Source organism: Staurois parvus, unplaced genomic scaffold, assembly GCF_062004578.1.
Source record: "Staurois parvus isolate SC_StPar_1 unplaced genomic scaffold, SC_StPar_1.0 ptg000831l, whole genome shotgun sequence".
Taxonomy (NCBI): domain Eukaryota; kingdom Metazoa; phylum Chordata; class Amphibia; order Anura; family Ranidae; genus Staurois; species Staurois parvus.
The window spans coordinates 684,935-700,615 of NW_028318627.1; the positions used below are offsets into that span (position 1 = coordinate 684,935).

General features: G+C 52.5%; 1 protein-coding gene across 1 annotated transcript; it reads left to right on the plus strand.

Annotated features, from left to right (window-relative positions):
* Window positions 1-3,853: 3,853 nt before the first annotated feature.
* On the plus strand, window positions 3,854-10,072 carry LOC149443809 (protein mono-ADP-ribosyltransferase PARP14-like). The gene is made up of 3 exons (XM_089655265.1): window positions 3,854-4,409; window positions 6,532-6,668; window positions 9,965-10,072. The coding sequence occupies exons 1-3, from the start codon at window positions 4,220-4,222 to the stop codon at window positions 10,070-10,072; spliced, it is 435 nt and encodes a 144-aa protein (XP_089511391.1). The 5' UTR covers window positions 3,854-4,219.
* Window positions 10,073-15,681: the final 5,609 nt, after the last annotated feature.

Consider the following 15,681-nt stretch of genomic DNA (forward strand, 5'->3'; position numbering starts at 1 on the left):
CGACGAGGCTGCCAAGTGCGATCAGCCTCATCATCATCAAGTAGGGTCTCCGCCTCACTACTAGCCCCCTCGGCTGCGTCTGGGTCAGGAGACAGACCTGTCTCTAGACCGGCTACCGAGCCACTCTCCTCGCCAGTACTTGTTCGCTTGGCTGCTGAAAAGGCCGATGTCTCCCCCCGTTCCTGACCGCCCTCTGTTAGCTCTTCCTCACTGTACAGTGGGGCTGAGCCCACAGCATGCGATACTTCGCTTGGTGAGGGAACAGCAAAGGACAGGGGCAGGTAGAGGACACGTGATTTCAGTGGGCTTGCTCCTGGGCCATGCCAACTAACGGTTGTGTCTGACGTACCCACCGACCGTTGGCTGTAGGTGTCAGAGGTGACCTGGGAAGAGGAAGACGACCGAGCCAACCAATCAATGACGGCAGGGTTGTCGGTGGAGACACGACCGCTGGATGACACCGGGAGCACTGGCCTCTGGCTGCGAATACTGCTGCCTCGACCCCTTCCTCTGCTGCCACGTCTGCTCGCTCCTAAAACATTGCCTCCTCTGCCACTCCTCTGCATGTTGTCTGACATACTATTTAATTCAACGATTAGGTGTCCCTGAGTAACAATTCTCTGGCACTCAGTAACAATTCTGTCTGTCCCTGAGTATGAATTCTGTGGCCCTGAGTAACAATTCTGTGTCTGTGCGAGTAACAATTCTGTGTCTGTGCGAGTAACAATTCTGTGTCTGTGCAAGTAACAATTTTGTGTCTGTGCGAGTAACAATTCTCTGGCACTCAGTAACAATTCTGTCTGTCCCTGAGTAACAATTCTCTGGCACTCAGTAACAATTCTGTCTGTCCCTGAGTAACAATTCTCTGGCACTCAGTAACAATTCTGTCTGTCCCTGAGTATGAATTCTGTGGCCCTGAGTAACAATTCTGTGTCTGTGCGAGTAACAATTCTGTGTCTGTGCAAGTAACAATTTTGTGTCTGTGCGAGTAACAATTCTCTGGCACTCAGTAACAATTCTGTCTGTCCCTGAGTAACAATTCTCTGGCACTCAGTAACAATTCTGTCTGTCCCTGAGTATGAATTCTGTGGCCCTGAGTAACAATTCTGTGTCTGTGCGAGTAACAATTCTGTGTCTGTGCAAGTAACAATTTTGTGTCTGTGCGAGTAACAATTCTCTGGCACTCAGTAACAATTCTGTCTGTCCCTGAGTAACAATTCTCTGGCACTCAGTAACAATTCTGTCTGTCCCTGAGTAACAATTCTCTGGCACTCAGTAACAATTCTGTCTGTCCCTGAGTAACAATTCTGTCTGTCCCTGAGAATGAATTCTGTGGCCCTGAGTAAGAATTCTCTGGCACTCAGTAACAATTCTGTCTGTCCCTGAGTAACAATTCTCTGGCACTCAGTAACAATTCTGTCTGTCCCTGAGTAAAAATTCTGTGGCCCTAATAACGTTTCTGTGGCCCTAAGTAACAATTCTCTGGCACTGAGTGAAAATTCTGTCTGTCCCTGAGTATGAATTCTGTGGCCCTAACTAGCGTTTCTTTGTCCCTAAATAACGATTCTGTGGCCCTCATTAACAAGTCTGTGTCCCTGAGTAATGGTTCTCTGTCCCTGAGTAATGTTTCTCTGTCCCCAATTCTCGTTTCTGTGGCCCTAACTCTGTCCCTGTCCCTAGTACAGAGCGGTCTGCCTCTGTTCAATGACTGCAGGCAAATGAAGATTTCCAAAATGGCCGCTATATATACCTCGACCATTACACAGTGCTGGCTGGCTGGCTGCTGATTGGCTGATGCGATCACATGTCGTTGAGGAATGCATTATGGGGCAGCGCGCCTTGTCTGCGCGCCTTCCCCGACATCCCCGCTCCGTCGCCGCACATGTCAGCCGCCATTTTCGGAAAAATTTCGATTCGCGCGTCCGAATTAGGCTGTTTTTCGGATTCGGCACGAATCGAAATTTTTCCGATATTCGACTCGAATTCCACTTCGGATACTTCGATTCGCTCATCTCTAATTATTATTATTTTTTTATTTTATTTTTTTTGCATTTTGAACATTTCTGGGTCTGTTGACTAAAAAAAAACAAACTTGTGAAGCTATCCATACATTTGTTCTGTGTGAATTGGTAAAAAAAACGAATGTCTTTTAGGCTGCGTTCTCTTCGGCACGAATGTTCGTTTATTATAGGCGGTAGTCAAATGATGAATTATGACCACTAGATGGAGGGGAGGAGCCTAGGAAATACATACAAGAGATACAATGTAACAATTCCAGAGAAGGAAAGAGTTGGACGTGAATTTGCTAGTTCTCTAGAATTGTTACATTGTATCTCTTGTTAGAGCGAATCTTCGCCCTCCTTACCCACTTCCCTCTACTCCAGCCCTCCCCCCGTCCTGTATGTGCACAGCGCCCTCTTTTTACCTTCTTTATAGGGAAACTGTCCGGCCCCGCCTCCCCAAGGACGTCATCGGACGTGCACGCGGCCCGCTGTGCCTCCTGGGATATGCACACCACATGTCCTGGGGGGGGGGGGAGGATACCCTTTAATCCGGGAGATCCATCCGCCGAGCCCGGGAGAGTCATGGCAGCGCGGACAGAGAGTATCTCAGTGGGACAATGATGGATCTGCTAGATCAGGGGTGTCCAAACTATGGCGCTCCAGCTGTTGAAGTACTACAAGTCCCATCATGCCTCTGGGTGTCTTGCCTGTGGATGTCAGAGTCTTGCAAGGCCTCATGGGACTTGCAGTTCCTCAACACCTGGAGGGCCATAGTTTGGACACCCCTGTGCTAGAGGGATGAGTATCTGAAATGTGCTGATACCACCTTCACGCAAGGAAGGGGGGGGTGAAAGAAAAAAAAAAACACGGGGGGGAGGTTGGACAGAAATCTGCTTTAAAAATATATATATTTGCTATGCTCTTTGGCTCCATCTAGTGGCCACAATGTGATATTTTACTACCACCCATAATAAAAGAACATTCGTTCCATGAGAGAACAGCCTGAAGAACATTCGTTTTTTTGTCCAATTCGCACAGAACGAATGTACTTTTTTTTTTTTTTTTTTTTCTCTTAATAGACCCCTCCTTGTTAATTCCTTCCTGCCAACTCGGGGACAATGGCTGACTTTCTGATCATGAGACCGCTGTGATTGGCTGGCACGATTGTGAAGCCATCCCACCAGCTCCTGATTGTTTCTGGGGAGCAAGAGTTGTCGGTGACAACTCGGTCTGTGTGCTGGGAGCGTGCAGGGAGTGTGGTCTCGGCACAGAAGTCTCAGCTGCCACGGACGCACGCGTGTGGTCGAGGACCACCCTCCTCAATGTATGTGTGTCATGGACAGCGAGAGGTTAAACATGCTAAAAAAACACAACAGGTGATATGAATAACTTCTTATATCAATAATATATACTGTATAACAAACATATTACAAATGATACATTCATCATAATAATAATAATAATACCTTCTATTATAATATATATAAATATAATATATATTATATATAAACAATATTATATTTATATATATATATATATTATAATATATAATTTATATTTATATATTATATAATATTATTATTATTATTATAATTATGATGAATGTATCATTTGTAATATATTTGTTATACAGTGTATGTATGTATGTATATATATATTATTATGATGAATGTATCATTTGTAGCACACAGAATGTACGCGGCTCAGGCGGACGGGCGATACCCCAAACATCAGCCTGTCCCTGGCAATGGGGGGCCGATGGCAGCATTCTCCTCCTCCTGTCACCTGACTTGTCAGCACATTGCTCAGATGTCCCCTTCAGACGTGGCGCCCCCTACAGCTTTTATGTGACAATGTCACAAATGATCATTTTACTTCCTGATCGGAGGAACACTTTCCTCATCTGAGTCGTGCGATTCCTTCCAATCCCCAAACCCGACACAATGTCTCCGGAAATAATAAACTCCTTGTGAGGATTAGAGTGTCAGCTCCTGGGCTCAGCCCCGCCTCCTGTTTGTATCCCCCGCAGAGCTCAGAAGTTGTCAGACCGGTGGAGACATTCTCAGAGTCAGAGGGGATTTCCCAGAAGAGGAGGAGAGACTGAAAACCGAGAAACAGAAAGTGAAAGTCAGCCGAGAGCCATTTTCTGCTCCACACCCAACACAGACATCTCCATGTCACTGCCATAGACCGTCACCCTCTCAGAGGAACACAGAATGGAGGACAAACCCACCGGCTTCCCCGTACTACTTCAGTGGGATCAGGGGATCGAGGAGCTGAAAAAACTAAAAAATAAAGTTGTGAAATATTTCCAAAGTTACAGCGAATCTCACGGAGGAGAATGTGATATTTACAACAGCGACTGCAGCCGGGGATACGTCATCATATACTTCAAGGAACAGAAAGGTAGGTACTGGGGTAAGAGTTACTTATATATGCTACAAGGAGGAGGCAGGTAAGTACTGAGGACTGGAGGGGATCCTCATACACTACAAGGAGGAGGCAGGTAAGTACTGAGGACTGGAGGGGATCCTCATACACTACAAGGAGGAGGCAGGTAAGTACTGAGGACTGCAGGGGATCCTCATACACTACAAGGAGGAGGCAGGTAAGTACTGAGGACTGGAGGGGATCCTCATACACTACAAGAAGGGGGCAGGTAAGTACCGAGGACTGGAGAGGGATCCTCATACACTACAAGGAGGAGGCAGGTAAGTACTGAGGCCTTGAGGGGATCCTCGTACACTACAAGGAGGAGGCAGGTAAGTACTGGGGCCTGGAGGGGATCCTCGTACACTACAAGGAGGAGGCAGGTAAGTACCGAGGACTGGAGGGGATCCTCGTACACTACAAGGAGGAGGCAGGTAAGTACTGAGGACTGGAGGGGGATCCTCATACACTACAAGGAGGGGGCAGGTAAGTACCGAGGACTGGAGGGGATCCTCATACACTACAAGGAGGAGGCAGGTAAGTAATGAGGACTGGAGGGGATCCTCATACACTACGAGGAGGAGGCAGGTAAGTACCGAGGACTGGAGGGGGATCCTCATACACTACAAGGAGGAGGCAGGTAAGTACTGAGGACTGGAGGGGATCCTCATACACTGCAAGGAGGGAGCAGGTAAGTACCGAGGACTGGAGGGGATCCTCATACACTACGAGGAGGAGGCAGGTAAGTACTGAGGACTGGAGGGGGATCCTCATACACTACAAGGAGGAGGCAGGTAAGTACCGAGGACTGGAGGATGATCCTCATACACTACAAGGAGGAGGCAGGTAAGTACCGAGGACTGGAGGGGATCCTCATACACTACAAGGAGGGGGGCAGGTAAGTACCGAGGCCTGGAGGGGATCCTCATACACTACAAGGAGAGGGCAGGTAAGTACTGAGGACTGGAGGGGGATCCTCATACACTACAAGGAGGGGGCAGGTAAGTACCGAGGACTGGAGGGGATCCTCATACACTACAAGGAGGGGGCAGGTAAGTACCGAGGACTGGAGGGGATCCTCATACACTACAAGGAGGGGGCAGGTAAGTACCGAGGACTGGAGGGGATCCTCATACACTACAAGGAGGGGGCAGGTAAGTACCGAGGACTGGAGGGGATCCTCATACACTACAAGGAGGAGGCAGGTAAATACTGAGGACTGGAGGGGATCCTCATACACTACAAGGAGGGGACAGGTAAGTACTGAGGACTGGTGGGGATCCTCATACACTACAAGGAGGGGGCAGGTAAGTACTGAGGACTGGTGGGGATCCTCATACACTACAAGGAGGGGGCAGGTAAGTACTGAGGACTGGTGGGGATCCTCATACACTACAAGGAGGGGGCAGGTAAGTACCGAGGACTGGAGGGGATCCTCATACACTACAAGGAGGAGGCAGGTAAGTACCGAGGACTGGAGGGGATCCTCATACACTATAAGGAGGAGGCAGGTAAGTACCGAGGACTGGAGGGGATCCTCATACACTACAAGGAGGGGGCAGGTAAGTACTGAGGACTGGAGGGGATCCTCATACACTACAAGGAGGAGGCAGGTAAGTACTGAGGACTGGAGGGATCCCCATACACTACAAGGAGGGGGCAGGTAAGTACTGAGGACTGGAGGGGATCCTCATACACTACAAGGAGGGGGCAGGTAAGTACTGAGGACTGGAGGGGATCCTCATACACTACAAGGAGGAGGCAGGTAAGTACCGAGGACTGGAGGGGATCCTCATACACTACAAGGAGGAGGCAGGTAAGTACTGAGGACTGGAGGGGATCCTCATACACTACAAGGAGGAGGCAGGTAAGTACTGAGGACTGGAGGGGATCCTCATACACTACAAGGAGGAGGCAGGTAAGTACTGAGGACTGGAGGGGATCCCCTGTCATGTAATAATAGAGAATGTATATACAGTATATATATAAGGAAATATCTAATATCGATTTATATTTAGAAAATAAATGAATAAATTCTGTTGTATTTTTCTGTTACGTTTCCTGTAGAAATATTTGAATATTTACATTTTTTTCACAGCTCAGCAAGGGGTTGCGCAGAAATCTTCTCATCATCTTCCATTACAAGACGGGAGCACATTATCGCTGCGCGTCTCATTACCGGACGCAGAAAACGCTCAGAGAATGGGCGGTCTTCTCTCATTGGCCGCTTCCAGTGTAAGTTCCGCTTCTATTGTTACTAATGAAATCCAACCTTCATTTGATGTCATTATTATGTGTCGGGGGAGGTGCACTTTTCTCCATGGTGTAGTCGATGATTAGGGAACATTGTATCGGTTTTGTATCCTCGAGATTCATTGTAGAGTAGAATGTATGAAGACAGAAGATACAAAATAACCTGCCGGTGTGCCATGTACTATAGATCCAAAGACAAGGCGCCAGCGCTGCCGACCTCCCGCCGCATTTATTTACTGACAACCTGAAATGGACATTAAGCGCCCAGTGACAGCGGCTGCGACTTGCCATGCGAGTTTCCAATCACATGACACCTCACACCCTGTTGTCTGCCATTACAGCGGTCACAGCGGTGCGATTCCAACCTTTGGTCAGAGCCGCACCGATTCCTAAAGTAGTGATTGTGCGACTTCCGGTGCGACTTGTATACATATCCAGGCAGATGTCAAGCAAATCACACCGCAAGGTGGAATGACATCCGACTTTGAAATTGTGCGACTTCAATGGAAGGCGGATCGGTGTGACCTGGGGGGCGGATGGGGGGGGGGTGGGGGGGTCTCACGCACACAGGACGTTAAAAAAAAAAAAAAAAAAAAAAAAAACTTGCCGAAAGAAGCCGTCCTCCTGGCAGCAGCATTTTTGCAGACAAAGCGCCTGACGCTTGTAGAAGTATCAAGCGTTTAGGCGCATTCACAGGCATCAAGCGCTGGGGCGTCAGTTCATTCCATTGGCCGGAGTGATCATTTATTCTGCCCACTGAAATGAATAAACACCCAAGCACTAAATGTGACTAGCGTTTAGATGCGTTTAGATGCGTTTGGATGCGTTTAGCTGCATCAAGTGTTTTTTCTGCTAAAACACTGCTGCTCGAGGTCGCGGTGCCCCCGGAAGTTTTTTTTCTGCTGGTAAACGCTTCTGGTACTAAACGCTTGTAAACGTCTGTGTGTGGATGGGCCCCTAGGGTAACATGGAGGGCCGTTTGCAAGTATTGGAAAAAAAAAAAAACTTCTGACGCCCCTAAAAGTGGCCTAAAAACTAAGACAATCAATATTTAACCCCTCCCCCTCCTTAGGATTTCTCCCCTTCCTGATCAGACCATTTTTTGCAATACGGCGCTGCAGGGGGGCATAATTTGATATCTTTGCCCTGAGCACTGGATGACTTTCACCCGGGAAACACAGGTTAGGAGACCTGGAATAGGCAATGGGGGGGGGGGGGGGGGCAGGATATACAAAACAGGAGATGGGGAGGGGGGGCAGGATATACAGGACAGGAGATGGGGGATAGGATATGCACAATGGGAGATGGGGGGGCAGGATATACGGGACATGGGGGGAGGTGGCAGGATACGGGGTGAGGGGGAAGCATATATAGGGCAGGAGACGGGTGCAGAGTATATAGGGCAGGAGATGGGGGATAGAATATGCAGAATGAGAGATGGGGGGGGGCAGGGTATACGGGACGGGAGATGGGGGGCAGGGTATACGGGACGGGAGATGGGGGGCAGGGTATACGGGACGGGAGATGGGGGGCAGGGTATACGGGACGGGAGATGGGGAGGCAGGGTATACGGGACGGGAGATGGGGGGGCAGGGTATACGGGACGGGAGATGGGGGGGCAGGGTATACAGAACGGGAGATGGGGGGCAGGGTATACAGGATGGGGGGGGGCAGGGTATACAGGATGGGGGGGGGGCAGGGTATACAGGATGGGGGGGGGGCAGGGTATACAGGATGGGAGATGGGGGGGCAGGGTATACAGGATGGAAGATGGGGGAAGGGTATACAGAACGGGAGATGATGGCAGGGTATACAGGATGGGGGGGCAGGGTATACAGGATGGGGGGGGCAGGATATACAGAATGGGAGATGGGGGGCAGGGTATACAGGATGGAAGATGGGGGGATGGGTATACAGAACGGGAGATGATGGCAGGGTATACAGGATGCGAGATGGGGGGGCAGGGTATACAGGACAGGAGGTGGGGGGGGCAAAAATATTCAGGATGGGTGGTGGGGGGGCAGGATATTCGGGACGGGTGGTGGGGGGGCAGATATTCAGAACAGGAGATGGGGGGAGGCAGGATATTCAGGACAGGTGGGGGGGAGGGGAAGGGTATACAGGATAGGAGGTCGGGGGGCAGGGTATTCAGGACGGGTAGTGGGGGGGGGGCAGGGTATTTAGGATAGGAGGTGGGAGGGAGGGGCAGGGTATACAGGACGGGAGGTGGGGGGGGGCAGGGTATTTAGGATAGGAGGTGGGGGGGACGGATACTGCAGGTCACACAATAAGAGGTCGGTTGGTATTGGTGGATCCTCAGCCCAGACCTCACATGTCTGCAATATAAACTGACAGCCGACCTTGACTGGTACCAGATCGGGGGAGGGGGGGGTGATAAGGGGAGGGGTGGGGGGGAATTTTTACTGAGCTGTAAAATCTGATATGGCGAGTCATCAGGATTGTGCAATGAGGAAGAGCGAGGTGCAGAGTGCAGCCAATCAGCTGTCATCTCTCATTAAAGTGACATCAGCCGATAAATCCCCTCGCACACTTCTAAAGCCTTTTACAGGTTCACTGTTGGGCTCCAATCACATTTGTGCGACTTCAATATCCCGCGATTCTCATTGCGACTTTACTGTGCGACTTTGGCTTGGACCGAGGATGACTGCGCTGTACAAAGTCGCATGTATAACATTCAGGTCCGACTTTCATGCGACTTTAGAGGGTTTACATTGAAGTCTATGGCCCTCAAGTCCCATGAAAGTCGGATCAGGGTGGTGCAGGAACTACGTTCCAGTCGCTGTGACTTGAAGTCGCACCGATAGGCATGGTACTCGCTGGGAACCATGGGGTGCTGCTTGTCATGTGACTTTGGACCGCAAAGTCACATGACAAGCCGCACAAGTGTGAAAGGGCTCTTACCCCTCTGGAGAGCTGGACGTTCTAACCGTACGAATCTCTGAAAAAATGAATTCAGATTGTTAGCTCTGCGGCACACTTTGCCGATACTCCTGCAGTGGCAAGATCTCCTTATAATGATTCCTGGACTTGTTCCCGCCCACTTTGGAGTGTTCCCACCCACCTTGGGGAGTTCCCGCCCACAATAGGGTATGTGTCACTTGCATCCCCCATGAGGGTTGTAGAGACCCCCCCCCATTTGAGCGTCTCCCAGAGATCGAAGGAGCGTTCGCTGTGAGGTCTATCTGCCTTTGTGTGGATTGATAAATAATTCGATACAATTCTTGTGATGTAACGATCGTCATCTCTGTGTCTTGTAGGACAATGGAGGACCTGGACCCTCGGCTGATGCAGGTAATATACATCGTTCCTGGAACTCCTCGTATTGTGATGTCATATCTGGAACGTTTGGTGGACTTGGGTTGTGAAGAAAAGATGTAGCCATGCTTCTGGCCGGCCCATTCCAATACATTCAGGTTGCGGCTGTGTTTGAAAAGCGCAAAGAAACACAAAAAATACTCGCTGATCCTCCCAGAAATCCGGAGAGCTGATAGCTTCCTGCGTTCTCTGCCGGTGCCACGCCCCATCAGTTACATTGTTTCCAGATACCAGGTTGGATGAATGTTCACCCCCCCCAGAGATACCTGGTTGGACGGTGGATGTTCACCCCCCACAGATACCTGGTTGGACGGTGGATGTTCACCCCCCCCACAGATACCTGGTTGGACGGTGGATGTTCACCCCCCCACAGATACCTGGTTGGACGGTGGATGTTCACCCCCCCCACAGATACCTGGTTGGACGGTGGATGTTCACCCCCCCCACAGATACCTGGTTGGACGGTGGATGTTCACCCCCCCCACAGATACCTGGTTGGACGGTGGATGTTCAACCCCCCCACAGATACCTGGTTGGACGGTGGATGTTCACCCCCCCCACAGATACCTGGTTGGACGGTGGATGTTCACCCCCCCCCACAGATACCTGGTTGGACGGTGGATGTTCACCCCCCCACAGATACCTGGTTGGACGGTGGATGTTCACCCCCCCCACAGATACCTGGTTGGACGGTGGATGTTCACCCCCCCACAGATACCTGGTTGGACGGTGGATGTTCACCCCCCCCACAGATACCTGGTTGGACGGTGGATGTTCACCCCCCCCACAGATACCTGGTTGGACGGTGGATGTTCACCCCCCCCCACAGATACCTGGTTGGACGGTGGATGTTCACCCCCCCACAGATACCTGGTTGGACGGTGGATGTTCACCCCCCCACAGATACCTGGTTGGACGGTGGATGTTCACCCCCCACAGATACCTGTTTGGACGGTGGATGTTCACCCCCCACAGATACCTGTTTGGACGGTGGATGTTCACCCCCCCCCCCCCCCACAGATACCTGTTTGGACGGTGGATGTTCACCCCCCCCACAGATACCTGTTTGGACGGTGGATGTTCACCCCCCCCCCACAGATACCTGGTTGGATGGTGGATGTTCACCCCCCCCCCACAGATACCTGGTTGGACGGTGGATGTTCACCCCCCCCCCCCCACAGATACCTGGTTGGATGGTGGATGTTCACCCCCCCCCCCCCCACAGATACCTGGTTGGACGGTGGATGTTCACCCCCCCCCCCCCCCACAGATACCTGTTTGGACGGTGGATGTTCACCCCCCCCCCCCCCCACAGATACCTGGTTGGACAGTGGATGTTCAACCCCCCCACAGATACCTGGTTGGACGGTGGATGTTTACCCCCCCCCCACAGATACCTGGTTGGACGGTGGATGTTCACCCCCCCCACAGATACCTGGTTGGACGGTGGATGTTCACCCCCCCACAGATACCTGGTTGGACGGTGGATGTTCAACCCCCCCACAGATACCTGGTTGGACGGTGGATGTTTACCCCCCCCACAGATACCTGGTTGGACGGTGGATGTTCACCCCCCCACAGATACCTGGTTGGACGGTGGATGTTCACCCCCCCACAGATACCTGGTTGGACGGTGGATGTTCACCCCCCCACAGATACCTGGTTGGACGGTGGATGTTCACCCCCCCACAGATACCTGGTTGGACGGTGGATGTTCACCCCCCCACAGATACCTGGTTGGACGGTGGATGTTCACCCCCCCACAGATACCTGGTTGGACGGTGGATGTTCACCCCCCCACAGATACCTGGTTGGACGGTGGATGTTCACCCCCCCACAGATACCTGGTTGGACGGTGGATGTTCACCCCCCCACAGATACCTGGTTGGACGGTGGATGTTCACCCCCCCCACAGATACCTGGTTGGACGGTGGATGTTCACCCCCCCACAGATACCTGGTTGGACGGTGGATGTTCACCCCCCCAGAGATACCTGGTTGGACGGTGGATGTTCACCCCCCACAGATACCTGGTTGGACGGTGGATGTTCACCCCCCCACAGATACCTGGTTAGATGGTGGATGTTCACCCCCCCACAGATACCTGGTTGGATGGTGGATGTTCACCCCCCCACAGATACCTATTTGGACGGTGGATGTTCACCCCCCCACAGATACCTGGTTGGGCAGTGGATGTTCACCCCCCCACAGATACCTGGTTGGGCGGTGGATGTTCACCCCCCCACAGATACCTGGTTGGGCGGTGGATGTTCACCCCCCACAGATACCTGGTTGGGCGGTGGATGTTCACCCCCCCACAGATACCTGGTTGGGCGGTGGATGTTCACCCCCCCCCACAGATACCTGGTTGGGCGGTGGATGTTCACCCCCCCACAGATACCTGGTTGGATGGTGGATGTTCACCCCCCCACAGATACCTGGTTGGATGGCATGACTAGTCCCCTGTGGTGGGACACATGTGCATTGGTTTAGGTACCCCCTTGCTCTGGGTAACTTGCTGTCTGCTGTACAGTCTTCTATCAAGAGCTGCTGGAGGTGGGTCTTTGGGAGGGGCAGCTCAAGCGTGTCAACTACCCTCCTAACCTGCCCCTTATAGATGTGGTGGTCACCCAGGCTTGCCCAGCTAGCCGATGGTAGTGCGATACTGTGCAGCAGGGACATGGCCATTCCCCTGTGAGCACCACGGGGTCCCTGTGAGCACCTTTTTCTTTCCCCATCCAGCTGCCATCAGCACACAGAGACTTCTACTGACACTTCTCTCAGCCTTCAGCCGATCTCTGTATCTATTATGGTGCAGCTGCTGCCGGCTCTGTATTTCCTGCACTGGAATTACTGGGCCGTATGATGGATGCAATGCCTTTTGCCATTAGATGGGTTTAAGGTGCAGCTGACCCTCTGCTGTCATTCCCAGTCATTGTCTTCCTTATGGAAGAAGTTTGTTGTTGCCCCGAGTATCACAATATAAATCTGATCTGAATCCTTACAGGAAGCCCATGGGTGCAGCAAGCCAGTGCGCAGAGGAACTTGTATATGCCTCCCAGGTAGCATGGGCTCCTCCAGCTAAGCCAGTGTAGCCTCGGTTTGAGCCTCTCCATGCATGTATGTGCAACAGATCTCCATGAAAGTTTCAGGGATTCAGACCTTGGCCTCTTTTATCCCATAGGCACCCATATGGTGGCAGCAGCCCTCTCTTCTCTCCTTGTTGGGGATTAGTCACTAGCGGCTACCTGGCTTCTGAGCATGTCTCTCCAGCCTCTGCTGCTGTTGGCTCTCGCCTGTTTTTGGCAGTTGTTTTGGGATTCTTATTTGGCCTCAGTGTTTTCCAAGCAGCCTTGGTCCTTGGTGCTCAATTGTCACCTTGGTGCCCAGTTTTCTGCTCAATCTTGCTGATGCTACAGATCAGCTCTAGGGTTGCCGCCTCACCCCTTTAAAACTAACTGAGAATGTGAGTCTGACATTCCTTCCTCCAGCCGTCCCTCCCTCCCCTCTACCCCTCCCTCCCCTCTACCCCTCCCTCCCCTCCCCCCGTCCCTCCCCTCCCCCCGTCCCTCCCTCCCTTCCTTCCCCCCGTCCCTCCCTCCCTTCCTTCCCCCCGTCCCTCCCTTCCTTACTTCCACCTGTCCCTCCCTCCCTTACTTCCACCCCTCCATCCCTTCCTTACTTCCTCCCGTCCCTCCCTCCCTCCCTCCCCTCCACCCCTTCCTCCCGTCCCTCCACCCCTCCCTCCCCTCCACCCCTTCCTCCCTTCCTTCCTCCCTTCCTTCCTCCCTTCCACCCCTCCCTTCCTTCCACCCCTCCCTTCCTTCCACCCCTCCCTTCCTTCCTTCCTCCCTTTCTTCCATCCCTCCCTCCCTCCCTTCCACCCCTCCCTTCCACCCTTCCCTCCCTCCCTTCCACCCTTCCCTCCCTCCCTTCCACCCTTCCCTCCCTCCCTTCCCTCCCTCCCTTCCTTCCACCCTTCCCTCCCTCCCTTCCTTCCACCCCTCCCTTCCTTCCACCCCTCCCTTCCTTCCACCCCTCCCTTCCTTCCACCCCTCCCTTCCTTCCACCCCTCCTTCTACCCCTCCTTCCCTCCCTTCCTTCCACCCCTCCCTCCCTCCCTCCCTTCCTTCCACCCCTCTCTCCCTTCCTTCCACCCCTTCCACCCTTCCACCCCTCCCTTCCTTCCACCCCTCCCTTCCTTCCACCCCTCCCTTCCTTCCACCCCTCCCTTCCCTCCCTTCCTTCCACCCCTCCCTCCCTCCCTGTAGTTTGCAGATCGCTGGCTGTCTGTCATCACAGACAAATGGGTTCTGGAGGTCATATCCTCTGGTTAAAAAAAAAAAAAGAGTTCCAGATCGTTTCTGTTCCAACTTTCTTGATTTCCCCCCAGCAAAGGCTCTTGGATTGGGGGAGGGGTGTATAGCCCCGCTTACACCTTCCATGGTTCAGAGACCTCTATTCCCGGGGGCGGTGTCCATCCAATTCTGGATTTATAGGCCTTGCTCGCCTTTGTGAATTATACAAGTTTCAATGGAGTCTGTGCTCGGTGTCGGCTCCCCTTCACCAGGGGGATCTCCTGGTCTCTTTCCACATCCTTATGCCACAACCATCAACATTTTTATTCTTTTGTTTGCAATGGGGGAGCTTCTCTACCAGTATGTTGTACTTCCTTTTGGTAAGGCACCAGTGCTGCCAGTTTCACCAGATTCTGGTACTAGCTCTCCTGCGGTTCCATGGGATTTTGATTCTGGGCTGCCATTGCCAGGATTTGGACTGTCCCTTTAAGACTGAGAAAAACTCACCTGAGACCGTCCTTACCTGGGAAGTGATGGTGATTGCCCAGCTCATCACTGTTCATCTTAAATCTCCTGTCTCAGCACACCACCAGTGCTTGTGATATCATAGCTACCTTTGTGTGCTCCTGGCTGACCCATCTGATCTCTTCTCTGACCCGGCTTGTTCTGACCCGGCTTGTTCTGACCCGGCTCTGCCCCTCGCTGCAGATTAGGTACCATATGAACTCTGATCTACACATGTGTGACCCGGCTTGTCTCTAGACCAGTGATGGCGAACCTATGGCACGCGTGCCAGAGCTGGCACGCAGAGCCATCTCAGTGGGCACGCCAGGAGGAAGAGAGGAAGAGAACGCGCTCTCCTGCGCACCCCCGGGGGTGCGCACCGGGCGATCTCCGTGATCGCTGTGTCCTACGGACACAGCTGATCACGTGACGTGGTAAAAGGCCAATCACAGCGGCCTTTTACCACGTGATCAGCCGTGTCCAATGACACGCTGATCACCGGGAAATGCAAATGCCGGTTCTCGGCTGCACTTTCCTCACGCTGTCAGATCGTGAGGAAAGTACTGCCGAAAACCGGCAGTTGTCAGAGCAGGGAACGGCACCGATCATCGGGGTCACTGATCATCAGTGCCCTGATGATCGGTGCCCAGCAGTGCCACACACAAGTTCCGCCCACCTGTGCCCAGCAGTGCGCCCACCTGTGCCCAGCAATGCGCCCACCTGTGCCCAGTAGTGCCACACACCTGTGCCCATCAGTGCCTCCCACCACTGCCCATCAGTGCAGCCCAGCACTGCTGCCAGTCAGTGCCACCAGTCAGTGCCCAGCGGTTGTGCCAGTCAGTGCCCAGCAGTGATGTC